The 16,123-nt window shown below is 39.4% G+C and overlaps 2 protein-coding genes across 2 annotated transcripts in view; one reads left to right on the forward strand and one right to left on the reverse strand.

Annotated features, from left to right (window-relative positions):
• On the reverse strand, positions 1-2,333 carry LOC101847469. Its single transcript, XM_005090849.3, has one exon. It carries the CDS (start codon positions 2,214-2,216, stop codon positions 639-641), a length of 1,578 nt encoding a protein of 525 aa, XP_005090906.1. The 5' UTR covers positions 2,217-2,333; the 3' UTR covers positions 1-638.
• Positions 2,334-3,380: 1,047 nt separating this feature from the next.
• The window catches only part of LOC101847701 (GRIP and coiled-coil domain-containing protein 2), a 22,622-nt gene continuing 9,879 nt past the window's right edge, over positions 3,381-16,123 (forward strand). The window contains exons 1-12 of the mRNA XM_005090850.2: positions 3,381-3,607; positions 4,307-4,452; positions 4,870-4,954; positions 5,542-5,609; positions 6,726-6,830; positions 7,253-7,336; positions 8,537-8,641; positions 10,417-11,793; positions 12,824-12,937; positions 13,714-13,836; positions 14,894-14,975; positions 15,563-15,741. Coding sequence (XP_005090907.1) covers positions 4,390-4,452; positions 4,870-4,954; positions 5,542-5,609; positions 6,726-6,830; positions 7,253-7,336; positions 8,537-8,641; positions 10,417-11,793; positions 12,824-12,937; positions 13,714-13,836; positions 14,894-14,975; positions 15,563-15,741 — 2,385 coding nt within the window. The 5' untranslated portion in view covers positions 3,381-3,607; positions 4,307-4,389. The remainder of the gene's footprint in view (positions 3,608-4,306; positions 4,453-4,869; positions 4,955-5,541; positions 5,610-6,725; positions 6,831-7,252; positions 7,337-8,536; positions 8,642-10,416; positions 11,794-12,823; positions 12,938-13,713; positions 13,837-14,893; positions 14,976-15,562; positions 15,742-16,123) is intronic.

Consider the following 16,123-nt stretch of genomic DNA (forward strand, 5'->3'; position numbering starts at 1 on the left):
TACCATCCATTCTTTGCGGTGAAAAAAACACAAAAAAACCCAACCTTTTTGTTCGTAAGCTACAATCGCCTTGCGTTGCCCATACTTGGAAGTTTGTCAAACACCACCACAACTTTGTTCCTTTGTGCTTTAATCCAACGCTGTAATCTTGGGACATTTAAAAAAGGCCAGTTGATGCTAAGCACATGATACTCAGTCTATCCTCAAAATGCCAACTTTGACTAGGTGCTAGCCCTGAAGCCCCCACACTAAACGATTGAGAAATGAGAAACAATGTGTATTTCAAACTGCTAAAATATTAGTTGTCTAGGTATAGGATGAGCAGCTTTTATGACATGATACCACCCTATGTTTCCAAATATATAGTGATCATGTGAAGCTTGAATTTCGAACTCTGACTAAACCCATCTATAGAATCTTAATATATGACTTTTGACAGCTGATATGCTGTTTTGAGATTTACCACGCTTGGGAATCCCCATACTAGTTCCTCAAGTTCAAAATCTTCAACAATGTATTTCATTAATTACAAGAAGAGCTAAATAATTTAATTTACAGAGGTGTCTGTGACCAGTCTTCTCGAGCCCACACCAGACGACAGACAAGTACTTTTGTGGTCCCGATAAAGAGAGAAAAGTTTATAACTTTGGAATTGGAGAAAGTCGAGGCATGCTTCTATCAAAACTTGAATCGAGGTTGTCACTGTCTCGCAAGATGTGCATAAGAGGAGGTGCAAAGTCACCACTCTGAAGCGGATTTTTACAGCCATTACACATGCAGTTAGTACAACCTCTTTTTTCACTGTAGCAAGGACATTTCTGACCAAAACAAGTCAGGTGATTAGGTTTCTTGAAGCGAGCACAACGACAGGTCTTTGCTTTCGGCATTTTTGGTGGGCAGTGATTTGTCTTGGTTTTTAAGCCTGCTCGTTTGAAGTTGGGAACAATAGTAGTCACATCAGGAGTAAGAATTTCACATTCATTACCATCCGTCTTTTTCCCTGGAAGCTTTATCGCATGACTACCCTTGTTATTATATTTCTGGTATCGCTTTTTAGAAATTGTCAAAGTCAAGCGTGGTTTCCCTGGCTCATCTGTGGAACTGGTAACATCATTGACTGATAATTCAGGCCTTGAGTCATTTTCTTGCAGTTTGTGGTGACGCGTTTCTTTGCGAGCAACTTCAACCTTTAAATTGCCTGTTGATGAAACAGACTTGTCAACTGTAAGTTTGGACACAGGTGAGAGATTAGAGTTGTGGTCCTGATCACTACAGCTTCCTACTTCAATGCCAGAGTCAGGGTATGTGTCGGGTTGAACTTCGTCCAAAAATGTTTCTCGCCACAGCTGCCCAACACTGAATTTTCCTGACCTATCCCTGTGAGGTCGATGTGCAATAAGAAAATCGGTTGTATCAGGCGGCAACCTTTTATTGTAAGGCCTTGTAGTTTTAACAAAATTTCTCTTGTTTGGGAGATTTTTTATTTTGGGTGTCAGTGCCTTCTTCTTCAGTTTGTTCACACGTGCTCGAAGACTGTTACAAGATTTGGGTGTTCTCAGTGAAAAGCGACCAGCAGCTGTTCTTGGCCTTCCTCTACCTCTCTTCATCTGAACAACACCAACATTGGCACCACTAGTACTACTACTAGATTTACCATTCTGAAAGGTATTAACTTTTGAGTTATAGTCAGAAGAAACTGCTTGGAACTCTGAGGAAATCTTAACACCACCACAGGATGACTTTGATACTGTTGGCAGTTCCTTTGGTGGAGGCGTCAAGACATAGTCATCACAGAATCTTTCTGCCTCTTCCAATATCTTCAAGGTGCACTCTGCTTCAACACCACACCCATTGACCGAAGTTTTCGAAATTTCAGCTCCAAGCGGTGAACTAGAAACATACGCACACAGCTTTTTGAAACACAAGATCAACACTCTCAACTTCTTATTTTCCACAAAATGACCGTGATCTTTGCACCAACTACAAGAAGGCTTTAACCTCATCCGACCGCCAACACATGCCAAGCAAACATGATGTAAACAAACACCATGGGTAGGTCCTTGGGGGCGCAACATGATGCTTCCGCATACACAACAAGATAGCATCTGACGCAGACACGGCAAGTATTTGAACAATTCACACCACGTTGATTTGTCCGACGAATCTGCATTCATAATGTACCTGAAAGTTGAAAGGTAGAAATTGTAGGCATCCATTTTGCCGACAAAGTAGCTTCGAACCGCTAGAAGTGGCAATGTTTATATCGTCGTCGCCGACTGCAAAGATGTAAACACTTTTTTGGGGTGTGGAGTACCCAGAAATCAATGACGCAATATCAAGGGAAGTAACTGTTGCAACTTTTTAGTGTTACGTATGGGAGCTTTCTTTCGTGGAAATCACATAATTGGAGGTCAGCATAGATATATAGTGCTGAAGATTGCTGATATAAAGGACTGGGAAATCTCGAAATGGTGCTAAATAAAAAATTTAAAAAATAATTATAGGCCTACTGGTTAAGTGAAATCCTCTATTACAGTGGATTTTTTAAAAAAGCATTTCTTTCTCAGAAAATTGAAAATCTGGTGACAAAAGTGATAAGTATTACAATTTTGTATTTTAAATTTAGGCCACACTTTGATGTAAGACGTTAAATATGTAATAATGTGACTGAAAGGCATAATGTAATAATTTTTAAAATAGTTTATGAATTGACACGGCGTAGTCAATGAAAGGTAATTAATTTACAACCATGCTTTGAGCAACGAGCAAAATATCGGCAAAAGAGTATGTCTGAGGCACACTTATTATGCTGATGCTCTTCCAGTATCAACAGAACTTATTTCTAGACAGAAAAAGTCTCAGGGGCTCCACGGCAAGTTTTAGGACTAGATAATTATCTTAATGAAAGCTGACTGGTTTTAAAAAATGCTTTAGAATGACAAGTTCAGTGCTTTGACTGGACATTTGTCAGTAAATTAATTAACCCTAATGGTTGAGTGTAAGCCTGGTTACTAGGAGGTGTGGGTAAAAACTTTGTTGCATGTCGTTACATATAATGTAGACTCCAACATTCTAGCAGCTTAATGACACATAGGAAGGGAAGTTTTTAAACCAGCCCCCAGCCCCCAGCCCCCAGATTTGAGAGAATACTTTACAAAGATTTATGGAACCTGGAGCCTTTATCCTTTATCCAAGTATTCCATTTATTATTACGTGGGAACTTTCCGTCTCTCCTGCTTGCTCCAGCTACTTTCGGTTTACGCATAAGTGCTGAATTATTGTATTATGTGTCCGCCCTTTAGTTATAAACCTAGATAGTGTTCAAGGTCGATGGTGAAAAAGGGGGAAAAAGCAGGGGACACAACCCATCGCTTCCGGACACGCAGTAAACATACACAAACTATTATAGGCCTACTCTTGGACTCGGGTTATTTTGTGTAATCATTTTCACAACCCGATTTCCAATACCCTGTCCTTTGAATTACTCATCATGCTGCTACTTAATTAGGACTGCTTCTTTCTTGGAGAGTAATAGTCTTTAATAATAGATATATAGATTATCTAGACTAGATTCTAGATTTAGATCTACATTCTACTGTTTATGCAGGTGAGTGGTTATGCCAAGTTATGGGGGGGGGGGGGGGAGTATAGTATATGTTTGGTCCGAGCATGCTTTAACATGTTGTAAACATAAGTGCATAAAGTCTTATATTATTTTTTTAACTCTGCATTAAATGTTTGTTCGTTTACCTTTGGGTTTTACATACCCATCGACTCAATCATGGCCATTTTAGGAGATGGCAGGCTTGGTCCTCGGTCAGGACACCGGCAGGCACAGAAAAATGCAGTTATGAAAATTTGGCTTGACGTTGATTCGAACCCAGAACCCAGCCAACTACAAAAACAAACCATTTCTCTAACAACATGCCAAATTTCAAGTTTCTGTGTTGGAAAAAATAAAAATGGTGGAGAACACCCCCCCCCCCCCCCCCCCCCGGCATATATATGCAAGCAAAAAAAGGTGAAAAAGTGTTTTTGAGAAAAACAAGGTTACACATCGAAAATGTTAGTACACTATGTAAAACCCAGTAAAATTGAATTCTGTTAATGTTAATCGCTCTCATATGACTTTGTGCAGTTACTAGCGCCGTATAACGCTTACTAAAATTTATGTTAATCACTTAGCAACTAGTGTCAATAAAATCTAGACTGAATGAGGGATTGGAAAATACCAAAAGTAAAAAGTGCTCAGAGTGAGTGAAAATCTTTCACCGAGACCCTTGTTAATGTTTTTCTTTTCTTTCAGAGGATGCACATTTATGAGGCCAGTGCTGCCTTAGAATCCAAGAAACAGTACAGATAGATTTCCAGTTCAGGAAAAGAGACAACATGTCTGATGAAAAAGGTGAAGCGAGTCTGCCCCCCTCCGGGGCTGCAACCCCTAAAGGCAAGGTAAGAAGGCACAAGTGACAATGGGCGCTACAAATGACCGTATCCATTGTGGAACTAATTTGAAATGGGTTTTTGAAAGTCGAGCTATCTTACTTTTATGAGAGATAATGGCAGTGGGAACTTTCTGTAATATCAAAGTGGGTTAAAGATAGAAATACATTAGTCACCGCCTATGATCCTATTACTCGGTAGTTGGGGGGAAAAACCGGGATGGTAAACAAAGGGATCTCATCTTATCTGGACTGCAAATTTAAGCAAACCATGACGGAATCAGAAATATTCCCCCCCCCCCCCCCCCCCCCCCTCCTCCTCTCCACCTCAAATGAAGTCAACAGGAGTTATGATGCATGTATGATTTATGATGAGTGAAGAGTCTTCATCATGTTCTCATTGTGTTTGTTTTGACTCCTGTCCCAGCTGGACTCGCTGAACAGAGAAGACCTTGTGAAGTTTGTCAAGCGGCAAACAATGCTGCTCCAAAAATTGAAAGTTAAAAATGGAGGTAAGAATAGAATACATGAAAATTAAGTGTATATGAGGGCTCTTCAGTGTGTGTAAATGAAAGTATTATTTAACTGATAATGAATATATCTGCTGTGTGTTATTTCTGTTGTAAGTGTACTTGTCTTTGTCTCTGACTGCAGCCATCTGGAAAATATTCCTGGGGGCTATCTTAGTTCTTCTTGTCTTATGACCTCACCCTGCTATATGTCTACTTTGTCAACTAAAAAGAACAGGTACAAGCAGTAAATATTTCTGGAGGAGAAAAAGCAATGGGGGAACTCATTGAAAATACTCTGATCTCTCCTCCTTTTTCATGTTTGTTGCTCTCTTGTAAAACCTCTAATCTTCGGCACTAATATGACCTTATTGTGTTGCAAGTGCTTACTAAAACTAAAAACTCTCTTTGTCCTCTTTGTTTTTGATTGATAGTCAGTCACACTATTTGTTTGTAACAAGGACAACTTTCTACCAATGCTCCTTTCCCATGTCTCTGTAATTCCTTTCAGCTTCTTAGTTTTTTCTTCACCTTGCTTTGACCCATGTGGTTTCGATTTGGTTCACTGTCATATAATCTTATGTCCACAGAACTGGAAGCGAAAATTGCGGAAAAAGAAAATCTTAAAGAACAGGAAGTGGACACAGCCAAAAAAAATGTAAGGGATAGGCGCAATCATATTTGTCCAGCAGCATTTTAATGTAATTATTATTTTTTATGTCCTCACCGGTGTCGTTTAGATTGTGTAGGTGAGCTTTTTTAACACTTTGTCCCCACGGGACGCCGATCGGCGACGGTAAGAAGCCGTCCCTTTTCCCCACATGACCCCGGTCGGTGACGGTAAGAAGCCGTCCTTTTTCCCCACATGACCCCGATCGGCGACGGTGTGATATAGCATGTACCGCACCTGTATACTGGTCCGTTGGGATAAGTGTTGCGCGCCCAGCGCGCTGCGTAGGTGGAAAGTGTTAACTTCACGTGTCAGGGCCACTGAGGCTTTATTTTTAAAAGACTTCCTTACTCAGGAATCTAACTCAATCCTCTAACGTTAAAACAGCAAAGAACTTAACCGGAACACCGCAAACGTTGGTTTGCTTTGTATCTATAGCCTTTTGTTGTCAAGTTACTTTACTTTTACTTTACTTTTATCCGCCGCTTATAGGCTGCCCTTATATGGGTGTCGCGGGAAGAAAAAGACGTCAATTTGTTGTCAATTGTTGTCAATAAGAGTATAAAAATGGACCTGTAAGTTAAAACATTAAGCTGGTTCTTGTAAGTTTTTTTAAATTGTAATAAGTGATAAAAAGTTATATAGTTTTCATGAGATCTCTTCTGTACAGTTACTTAAAGTGTGATGCTTTTACTGATAGCATTTGGTTTCCATTCATGATTTTTGGGGAAATAGATTTACATGCAGATTTATTTCTAGGTATTATAAAGTGTTTCTAGCACTCTTTTGGTCAAGTGTGAACCACAGTTGGTCACTTTTAAGGACAGGCGGGCTGACCCAGATTTTGGGGGTTTACAGAAGTCTTGACCCACACCAAAAGTGGGCATTGCCCTACCTATAGGAGAAATTTGGTTTCATAGGTGTGTATATTTGTTTGGTTATAGAGAAAACTCTCCTTGTCTTTGAAAGAAACTGAATAAGGGTCAAAAACTTTACCTTCGATTTTCTCAAAACAGCAATTTTCGGGATAGTCCCATTGTGCTTATAAGCGACCAGTTGATATTACAATGTCTGTTTTGTGTCCACTTTACGCGACTTCCACAGCAACTGGAGGAGCAGCTGGCCGAACTGCAGCAGGAGAAAGAGGAGGCTGTGGCGGCCTACAGGTCAGCTCAAGCAACTCAGGAGGCTTCTCACGATCAGATGAAGGTACTTGTAGCCAATAACGTGTGGTTTCTTCTACCGTGTTGAGTATTGAAATTTCTCAGCAGTTTCTCCAAGGGATGAAAACTGCTTGACATACGTGGCGAAAAAGTTTCTTGTCTCTCTGGGAGTTTCATTTATTTGATTTGTTTTAATAACATGAGGACTAATGTCTTTGGTTTGTTTGTGGGTTTTTTTGCACCCCATTTCTCAGTCTAAACTGTCTATATATATTTCATATCATCAATATATTGTCAATTGTAATACGTTGGACTCCAAATACTTTAAACTGGAAAGCACACAGCATTTTTATAACGAAATAACATATATGATAACTGGTTTTATTCAGAATATGAAACTATATAAAAGGAGATGAAGACTTTGCTTGGTATGAACTGTTTTATCAATTCTTGTCCTGTCAATTTCAGGTGCTGGAACAAAAGTGTCAACAGTTGGTGGAGGAGAAGGACGCTGTCTGTGACAAATTTGTCAAATTTGAAAAGAAGAATAAGGTAGGTGTTATTACAAATCTCTTGTGTATTTCTGCTTATGAGATGCTGTTTATAGAATGGTATCATCATCATCCGGTGCCTTGCCGACTGGCGTGGGCAATCATGGACCTCCACTTCACTCTGCCTTACGTTGCAGCAATGGTGTCTGTTGTTCTTGCTGCTCCTATCCATGTTGTCATCTTGTCCAGTATCTTTTCCCTCTGTCTGCCTCTGCCTCTCTTTCCATCAAACTTGCCTGTTGTTACAATAATCTCCAATGCTTCTTTCCGCATTGTGTGTCCAATGAAATTTGACTGTCGCTTTCGTATATATTCGTCATAAGCTGTCGTCTGCAATTTGCTTCAAACAAGACTTCTTCATTTGTTTTTCTAGCTGTCCATGGGATACGCAGCATGGTATATGTATGGTCTATTTTTTAAATTTCATATTCCCCTGTTATTCCATACAGGTAAAATATAATTTGGAATATATTGAATTTCAGTAAGTGGTTACAATAACATCACAGTTGAAAGAGGTAGTAATTACTTTCTGTTAAGGGTTTTTGTTTATTTAAGTAAGATACCACATCATAATAATGTTGAAATAACATAGCAGGAGCGGGGCCTCTCTAGATTTACAAAGACATTCATGGCCAAAGTTGTGAGGACCATGTTAATGCAAGAAATGTGAGAACACACACGCTATGCAGAAGACTTTGAATTCTTGAATTAATTTTAGATTCATTCGGCATTATGGGTAATTCAAGATAAGTTGTTACTGTTTTATCTTTATTTATTCACCCTCTCCTTACCTTTTCCTCTGTAGGTCTAAGGAAATGTTGCTCTTGTCATTTTTTTATACCAAACTTTATTTTCTTCCTTTTTTTCTCTCTCGATTTAAGAATTGTGAGTGCAGTAATCATTATACCTTCAGCTGATGTTTTGTTATCACTATTTGCTGAAGTTCAGAAACCCCTCAACCTTTTGTGAGCAGTTCTGAAAGAATGTGAGTTAAAAACTTCTCTGAAAAGATTCCGGTTATTCTACTCCTGTTTACATCAGTAATATTTGTTTTTTTGTATGGTTGAAGAAGCTGAGAGGATGCTGCGAGTAGTTTTCAGCAGTTTTATGAAATTTAAACACTCCCTGTGAAATATTTTTCTTGTTGTCAATAATGCTGCTTCTCCATGAACAAATTTTGTCTCTTTTTATTTGACAACAGGAGTTGCTGGAAGAAATTGAGTGTTTGAAAATGAAGGATGAAACTTTGATGTCAACTTTGCAGTGTCTACAGCAAGAGCAAGCAACTTTAGCCGATAATAATAAGGTATAATAATTTTTTTTAAAATAAATAAATAAATTACTCTTTTATTTGTCCCAGAAGGGCACTTTGTTTTACAATGGCAAACATACATACATAAATACATAATTATAAATACGTACATACATAAATACAAACATGCATAAATATATGCATAAATACACACTATTACACAAATACAGAACAGTTTACAACCATGCCACTGTCGGTCGCCACTGCGCAGCGCCCTGTATTTTTTAGCTAGGGTTGTCGTGTCTTGCTCAAGGACACACCCCAGTGATCACCCATCTGATCCGCGTGTCACCGAGTGTTCTGAAAACTATCATGTCTTCTTCACTAACTGTTTTGTTTTTCCTGGCACTGCGTCTGGTTTTGTTGCTTGTGCAGAAAAAAAAGTGTATTAATATAACTATTGCCAAATACTGTCAGAACTTCAAGAGTGCAAGCTTATAGAGTTCTTGATTTTTGTAAATTTTATTCATTGGTTGTAGCAAGAGTTCGAAGAAGCCTGTTATGGTAAACATTTGTTGCAGTTTATTTCAAAGACTGTATTATAAGACTGACAATTTACTCTTGTATTAACTCTTGCACATAGGCCTCAAGGTTGTGTAATCTCCCCTGTCTTGTCTACGCTTTACACCAACCACTGTACTTTTGATAACAAAAACATCAAACTAATAAAATTCGCGGATGATTCCACTCTACAAGGCCTATTATAACAAAAAATGAGAGTGATGACAGGGACACTGTTAATGTATTTACAAATTGGTGTGATAACCACTTCCTTTGACTAAATATGTTAAAATCAACCAAAGGAATTAATAAACTTTAGAGTAAAAAAAGACCAACTGCAACCACTATGTATTAAAGATGAGGAGGTGGAGATGGTAAGCTCTTACAAATATCTTGGAATAACAATTGATAACAAGCTTGACTGGCATCCACACGCTGCTCTTGTGCATAAAAAAGTAAATCAAGGAAGGTTCCTTTTAAAGAAATTAAGAAGTTTTCGTGTCAATAATAAGATTCTGTCCCTTTTATACCATTCTATGATTGAAAGCGTGCTATTGTTTTGTATTTGCTGCTGTGCTGGGAATTGTAGGGTAAAAGATAAAGAAAAATTTGACAGAACCACTAGGATAACCAGCAAGATTTGTGGATATGATTTTACTAGAATTTTACAGGTATAAAAAAGATAAAAAGCATTATAAACAACCCATCACACCCCCTTTCCACGTAAATTGTAAGATCAGGCAGTGGCAGATATGTACCTTAAAAAACAAAGAAAGAAAGATATTTAAAAAGTTTTTTTACCTTCTAGCTTAAGGCTATTGTCAGAATAAGCATCAATGTGTATGCTCTTTCAAGTTTGTATCTAACATAACTCTAAAGGCCTTGTAATTAAATTCCTGCATGTGGTTGGATGATGCATCTGACATACGTACATTTTATCAGCTTTACTTCTCTTTTCATATTGAATTTTAATTAGAGTAATAATAATATAATTTAACTTTTTATGTATACCTGCATATGTTTTTACGGTCCTGTACAGCCAAGAAAAATTTCCCTCTGTGATAATAAAATATTATCTTGTCCTGTCTTAAACTTCTCAGTACGTGATCAAGTGTTAAATGGCATGGCACAGAATGGTACAGTAATCTGGTGTAGAAGTCACGCTGTTTGGTGATGTTCAAGTTGGGAAGTAATTGTACTTAATAAGGTTATATTTACACTGGAGGTTTGCTTATAATGTATAATAATATACATTTTGTTGCCTACAGGTTCTGATATCGGAAAAATCATCCCTTCAAATCAAAGTTGAAGATCTGGAGGGTGACGCTGCAGCTTGGAAAGAAGAAAAAGAAGCGCTTTTAGTTGAGTTTGGTTCTTTTAAAGATTCAAGCGAAATGTTAGGAAAAATGGAGGAGGAAAATAAGAGACTGCAGGAAAATCTTGACCTGGCGAAGAAGGAGAAGGAAGAAGCTGAGAGCAAACTCGAAGCCTTCCAGGATAAATTTGAACAGAAACAGGAGCAGGTTGAACTTCTTCAGGCTGAGATTGGCAGACTGCAGGACGAAGAGCAGAAGAGGCTGGAGCTCTCCGCCCAGCTCGCTCAGGCCCAGGAGAAGCTACAGGAGCTACAGGGTGAGGCAGACATGAGGAACAGTGTTGAGGGAGAGCAGGACAAGAGGCTGGAAGCTTTGCTGCAGGAACTAGAGGAGGTTAAGAGATCTGCTGATAACACGAGGGTGGAGTGTGACCAGAAAGTACAAGCTCTGACAGCTGATCTCGAGAGAATGTGTTCCGAGAAAGAAAGTCTCACTGAAGCTAATCATCAGTTATCGGCTGAGTTGGAGCAGAGTAGAACTGAACTTGGTGAGAGTGTGAGGTTGTTAGAGCAGACTAAGGCTGAGGCAACGCAGTCACGAGGAGATGAAAGTGGACAACATACTGAGGAGGAAGTAGCTGTTGTAACAAAATCGCCCGGAGAAAGAGAGACAACCGATGTTGAAAGCTCTCAGATACAAACTCTTCAGGCTGAATTAGACAAGGCTAGGGCCAAACTGTCCGACTATGAGGCCAGTCTGGGCGATGAAGTTAGCATTGATGTTATTCAAAACCTTCAACAAGAACTGACGGAGGCCAAGATCAAAATAAGTGAACTGGAAGCGGCCACAAGTGATGGGGATATGAAATCGAGTAAAGAGAACCTGCTAGAGGGCGAGGGGGAGAGAGGTATCGACACGGAGGAAAAGGATGGAAATAATTCTGGTTGTCCAGAGTCGACTCTAGATTGTCAGACGTACACAGAGAAAATCCGGCGTTCTATTCAGGTGGTCAGTCAAACGTTCAGCGAGGACACCACCAGCGTAGACGATGGACCAGCCACTGTGGAAGAGCTGACCCGTAAAGTGGCCGAGCTGGAGGCGGATCGGAGTGAGCTGAGGGCCACGGTGGAACGTCTGGAGGGGGAGAAGGGTGCCGGTGCTGGCGCTGAGGGTGGTGACGGTGAGGGAGCCCGGGGGCAGGTCATGGAGGGAGGGGGAGATAACTACCCCGAGGTGCTGGCAGAGCTGGAGGCGCGTCGACAACACCTGGAGGAGAAGCTGGTGGTGCTGGGTGACAAACACGAGACGCTCACCTTTGAGTTGGAAGAGGTGAGAGGGGTCACACATACCGTACTTCGTGAGGTTTTTTTGTTGTTGTTGTTGTTGCTGTTGTTGTTGTTGTGAAACGATGATTCTGTTTTATGTGCCCGTGGGTGGTTGGCGGGTGCTCTGGTGTGGTTTGCTTCTTCTTTCCTATCAAACATCTATCGTCCTTATCTCCCTTTCTAATTTTTTATGTTTGTTACTCTCTTGTAACACCTCTAATCTTCTGCGCTCATATGACCTTATGCGTCTGCAAGCGCCGTAAAACCTCTACTAAAACTAAAAACTATTTTGTGTGCCCCGTCTTTGGTTGGGTTTTGGTTTGGTTTTAGTAAGAGTTTTACGGTACTTGCAACACAAGTAGGTCATGTGAGTGTGGAAGATTAGAGGTGTTGCTAGAGAGTCACTTTCAGAGAAAAGGAAGAGGAGCAATAAGGATGATAAATGTTTGATGGGAAAGAAGGAGCAAACCACCAGTGATTAAGGAGGGAGAGAAGGGTTGGAAGGTGAGTCTTCTTGGAACGCAATACAGAATTGCCCTTCAATCTTTTATAAAGCTGATTTTTATCAAGTTTCTATTGAAAGAAACATGGTTTTATGTTTATTTTCAATGCTGTAACTTGTGGAGATGGACAATATATAATATATTATGCCTGAAGTACACTGTAGACAATGGTTTAGAAACCATAATATTTGTCTGGTGCTTTTTGAACTCTTTAATTGGTCGCTTTTAAGCACAAGGGGGCTATCCCGATAAATACTGTTTTGAGAAAATCGAAGTTAAAGTTTTTGGATCCTTATTCAGTCTCTTTAAAAGACAAGGAGAGTTTTCTCTATAACCAACCAAATGTACACACCAATGAAACCAAACTTCTCTTATAGGTAGGGTAATGCCCACTTTTGGTATTTGTCAAGATTTCTGGAAACCCCCAAAATCTGGGTTAGCGTGCTTGTCCTTAAAGGTGACCAATTAGTCTTCTATTGTACTTCACACAGTAATCTTTTTGGTTTTTTTTTCCCCTTTGCCGGTGTCCAGGTGCAGGCTGAGCGAGACAGTATGAGAGGAGAAATGGATTCCCTCCAGAGGCAACTGAGTGAGTGGGAGAACCTCATGGAGATGCTCAAAGGAGAGAAGGAGCAGCTGGCACAGGTGGGTAGCCAACATGGCTTATTTGTGTGTATATGTATATATATATATTTATCTTTACGTGTGTGTATATATGAGGGGGTGAGATGCAAAACCTGCTCAGCGACATTTTGGAAAAAAATTGAGATTTTTGGCTTATAAATGAACATTGTTACTGGCTATTAGATGCGTAAAGTGTTTTCATCCAAAACCCAACACATACTTCATAAAAGCCACCAACGCATGTTCGTGCATATAGCAGCATTAAAAAAAGCTCATTTTCTCAATAGTGCTAAAATAGATGTAGCAGGTTTTGCATCTCAGCCCAATATATATATATATATATAGAGAGAGAGAGAAAGAACATATATATAATATTGTTGCGTCAGAAGCAATGCACTTAAGTTCAAATTTAGAGAATTTTCTATTTTTACACCCTCCTGAAGCTCTTTCCACATCACCAACATATAGTTTCTTTCTATGGTAAAGGCTTACAATTTTCTTGTTTTTCATGATTCCTGACAGGAACAACACAACGAAAACTATATTTTTTTTGGGTCTCTTGTGTAAAAAGTACCCAAACGGACTTACGTGGATTGCTTGCAACCCTATAGATATGGTGCTATGCTCTTAATGTGTGGCTAGCTTCCTGAAAATTTCTCAACTCATTAAAAATCTCTCCAATTTATATAATCATTAAATCTTTCCCCTCGACGCTGAACGGCAACAGAGGATGAAAAAGTAGAAAAAAGGATTAAATCTTTAAAGCAGCAGTTCTGTCTCCCTTTGCGTTTATTCAGGAACTGGAGGAAGCCACCAACAGGGATGAATCGCTCCGGAAGGAACTAGAATTTCTTCTGTCGTCCCTCAATGAAGCTATAACGGAGCGGGACTCTCTGCAAGACGAAGTGTTCAAAATGCAGGTGAGAAAGCTTGCTTAGTTGGGTGGTTGGCCGGTGCTCTGGTGTGGTTTGCTTCTTCTTTTCTATCAAACATCTATCGTCCTCATCTCCCCTTCTTCTTTTTTGTGTTTGTTACTCTCTTGTAACACATCTAATCTTCTGGCGTTCATATGACCTAATGCAGTTGTGAGCGCCGCAAAACCTCTACTAAAACTAAAACTAGCTTGCTTAGTTGTGACTTTTCTTGAGGATGAGAAGACCAGGATGCTTTGTCAGTTTATATTTACTGTTACCTGTTTTTGCTAATTCAATTATCTGTTGTACAAAGATTTACACACGTCCCCCCATGGTTTTAGAGTCCACCTCCAGGTCATGCCTTGATGATTCCCCCCCCCCCCCCCCCATACACACACATACAGAAAACCTACAACACATACACAATTTATCTATTTAGTTGTTGAGAAGTAGCTCATTATTTAGTGAGGGGCAGTGCCACTGATTGAAGTGTCTTTAGGCCATTCCGAAAGGGGGGACATTTCTCATTCTCATGCGCAGTAGAATTGTAAATGGGCTGATTCAACGTCATGCTCATTACTGTGCCTGAACTACATCAGGGAACTGCTGCTTTTTCTTTCCTAATCCTTACTATTGTCATTTTCCTCTACTTCTTTTGTATGTTTGTCACACTCTTGTGACCCGCTATTTCCGGGTGCCTTGATAGTCAGAGCAGACCTTGTGCTGTTGAAGCTAGAGAGGTGAGCAAAGTAACCCCGGTTCCCTGTAAAGACTTCTCTGTTGACATGCACCCCTTGGCGCTCATATGATGTTATGCAGTTGCGAGCATCGTCGAACCTCTACTAAATAAAATAATAAAAAACTTTAAAAAGTCAGCATGATTTACTTTTGTTGCAAGGTGAACTTTGCTATATATTCTTTTAGATCTTGCACCACTGTGCTGTTCATGTAAAAAACAAAACCCACTTGACTGTCTCTGCGTTCTTTTACTCCATCAGTAGAGTACCTTATAATTTTTACTGATTTTTTTTTGGAAAGATTACTTTATGGATCTTTTTTTTAGGATGGCAGCGCTTTGGGAGAAATGAAAGAGATGAAATCAATGATTGATGACATAATCAAAGAACGAAACAGACTACTCTCAGGTAAGATTTTTTTTTCATCCCTCATCGAATATTATTTGAGTTCAGTGTGGAAGTCATCTTTATGTAGATTGGGCTAAAGAGCAGACATTCATATGAGCTCTACCGGGGTTGTAATTTGTAGATTTTAATGAAATAAAAAGAAGACTGATAAAATAATTTTTTACTTTCAGGTGCTGTTGACAGCTAGAAATAAGTGTTTTGGGAATGTTACGCTGCTTTTTCTCTCGCTGGCACGCTTGTTGCTAGAGTTCCTAGGTTATGATGAGACTTTATTATGTATAATATTATACTGTTATCAGAATTTCCTTAACTCTTTGCCATCACAAGGCTCATATTATAGTAAAAACCCTTGCCATCAAAGGCAAAGGCATTTTGGGGGAAAATCCAAAGAAACTGGGTGGTAAACATCGCCGATCGGCGAGATGTGACGCCAAAGTGTTAAACGGGTTCATGAAACTGGATTTTGTTTTATTTTCTTGGACAAAAGTTTTGCCAACATATTGAACTTTCTTGCAGAAGGAAAAAAAAAGAAAGAAAATTGTGATTCACAATGTTCGGGGGGTTTTTTGTTTGTTTTTTTCTCATAGAACTGGATACCGTTTTAACTGCTAAAGCAGACCAGGCCATCGCTATTGAGGGACTCAAACGAGAACTGAAGGAAGTTCAAGAGGAGAAGACGGATATAGAAAGAGAGAAGGAGTCCCTCACAGTGCAGGTGCACCTGGCAGAGGAGAAAGACAGCAGCGTTGGGGAAGAACTGGCTCAGGTTTGTGCTCATGACTTCTCTGTCTCCTTTAATAAGCTGTGGTGGCCCTTCATTATGAAAGAAATGTCTTTTGTTTCAGTAAATTTATGTTACTCTCAGCATGACTTAGATTTATATGTTAATAGCTGTGCCACTTCGTATGAAAGAAATATCTTTTGTTTCAGGAAATTTATGTTACTCTCAGCATGACTTAGATTTATATGTTAATAGCTGTGCCACTTCGTATGAAAGAAATATCTTTTGTTTCAGGAAATTTATGTTACTCTCAGCATGACTTAGATTTATATGTTAATAGCTGTGCCCCTTCGTATGAAAGAAATGTCTTTTGTTTCAGTAAATTTATGTTACTCTCAGCATGACTTAGATTTATATGTTAATAGCT

This window comes from Aplysia californica, unplaced genomic scaffold (genome assembly GCF_000002075.1).
Source record: "Aplysia californica isolate F4 #8 unplaced genomic scaffold, AplCal3.0 scaffold00022, whole genome shotgun sequence".
NCBI classification, from domain to species: domain Eukaryota; kingdom Metazoa; phylum Mollusca; class Gastropoda; order Aplysiida; family Aplysiidae; genus Aplysia; species Aplysia californica.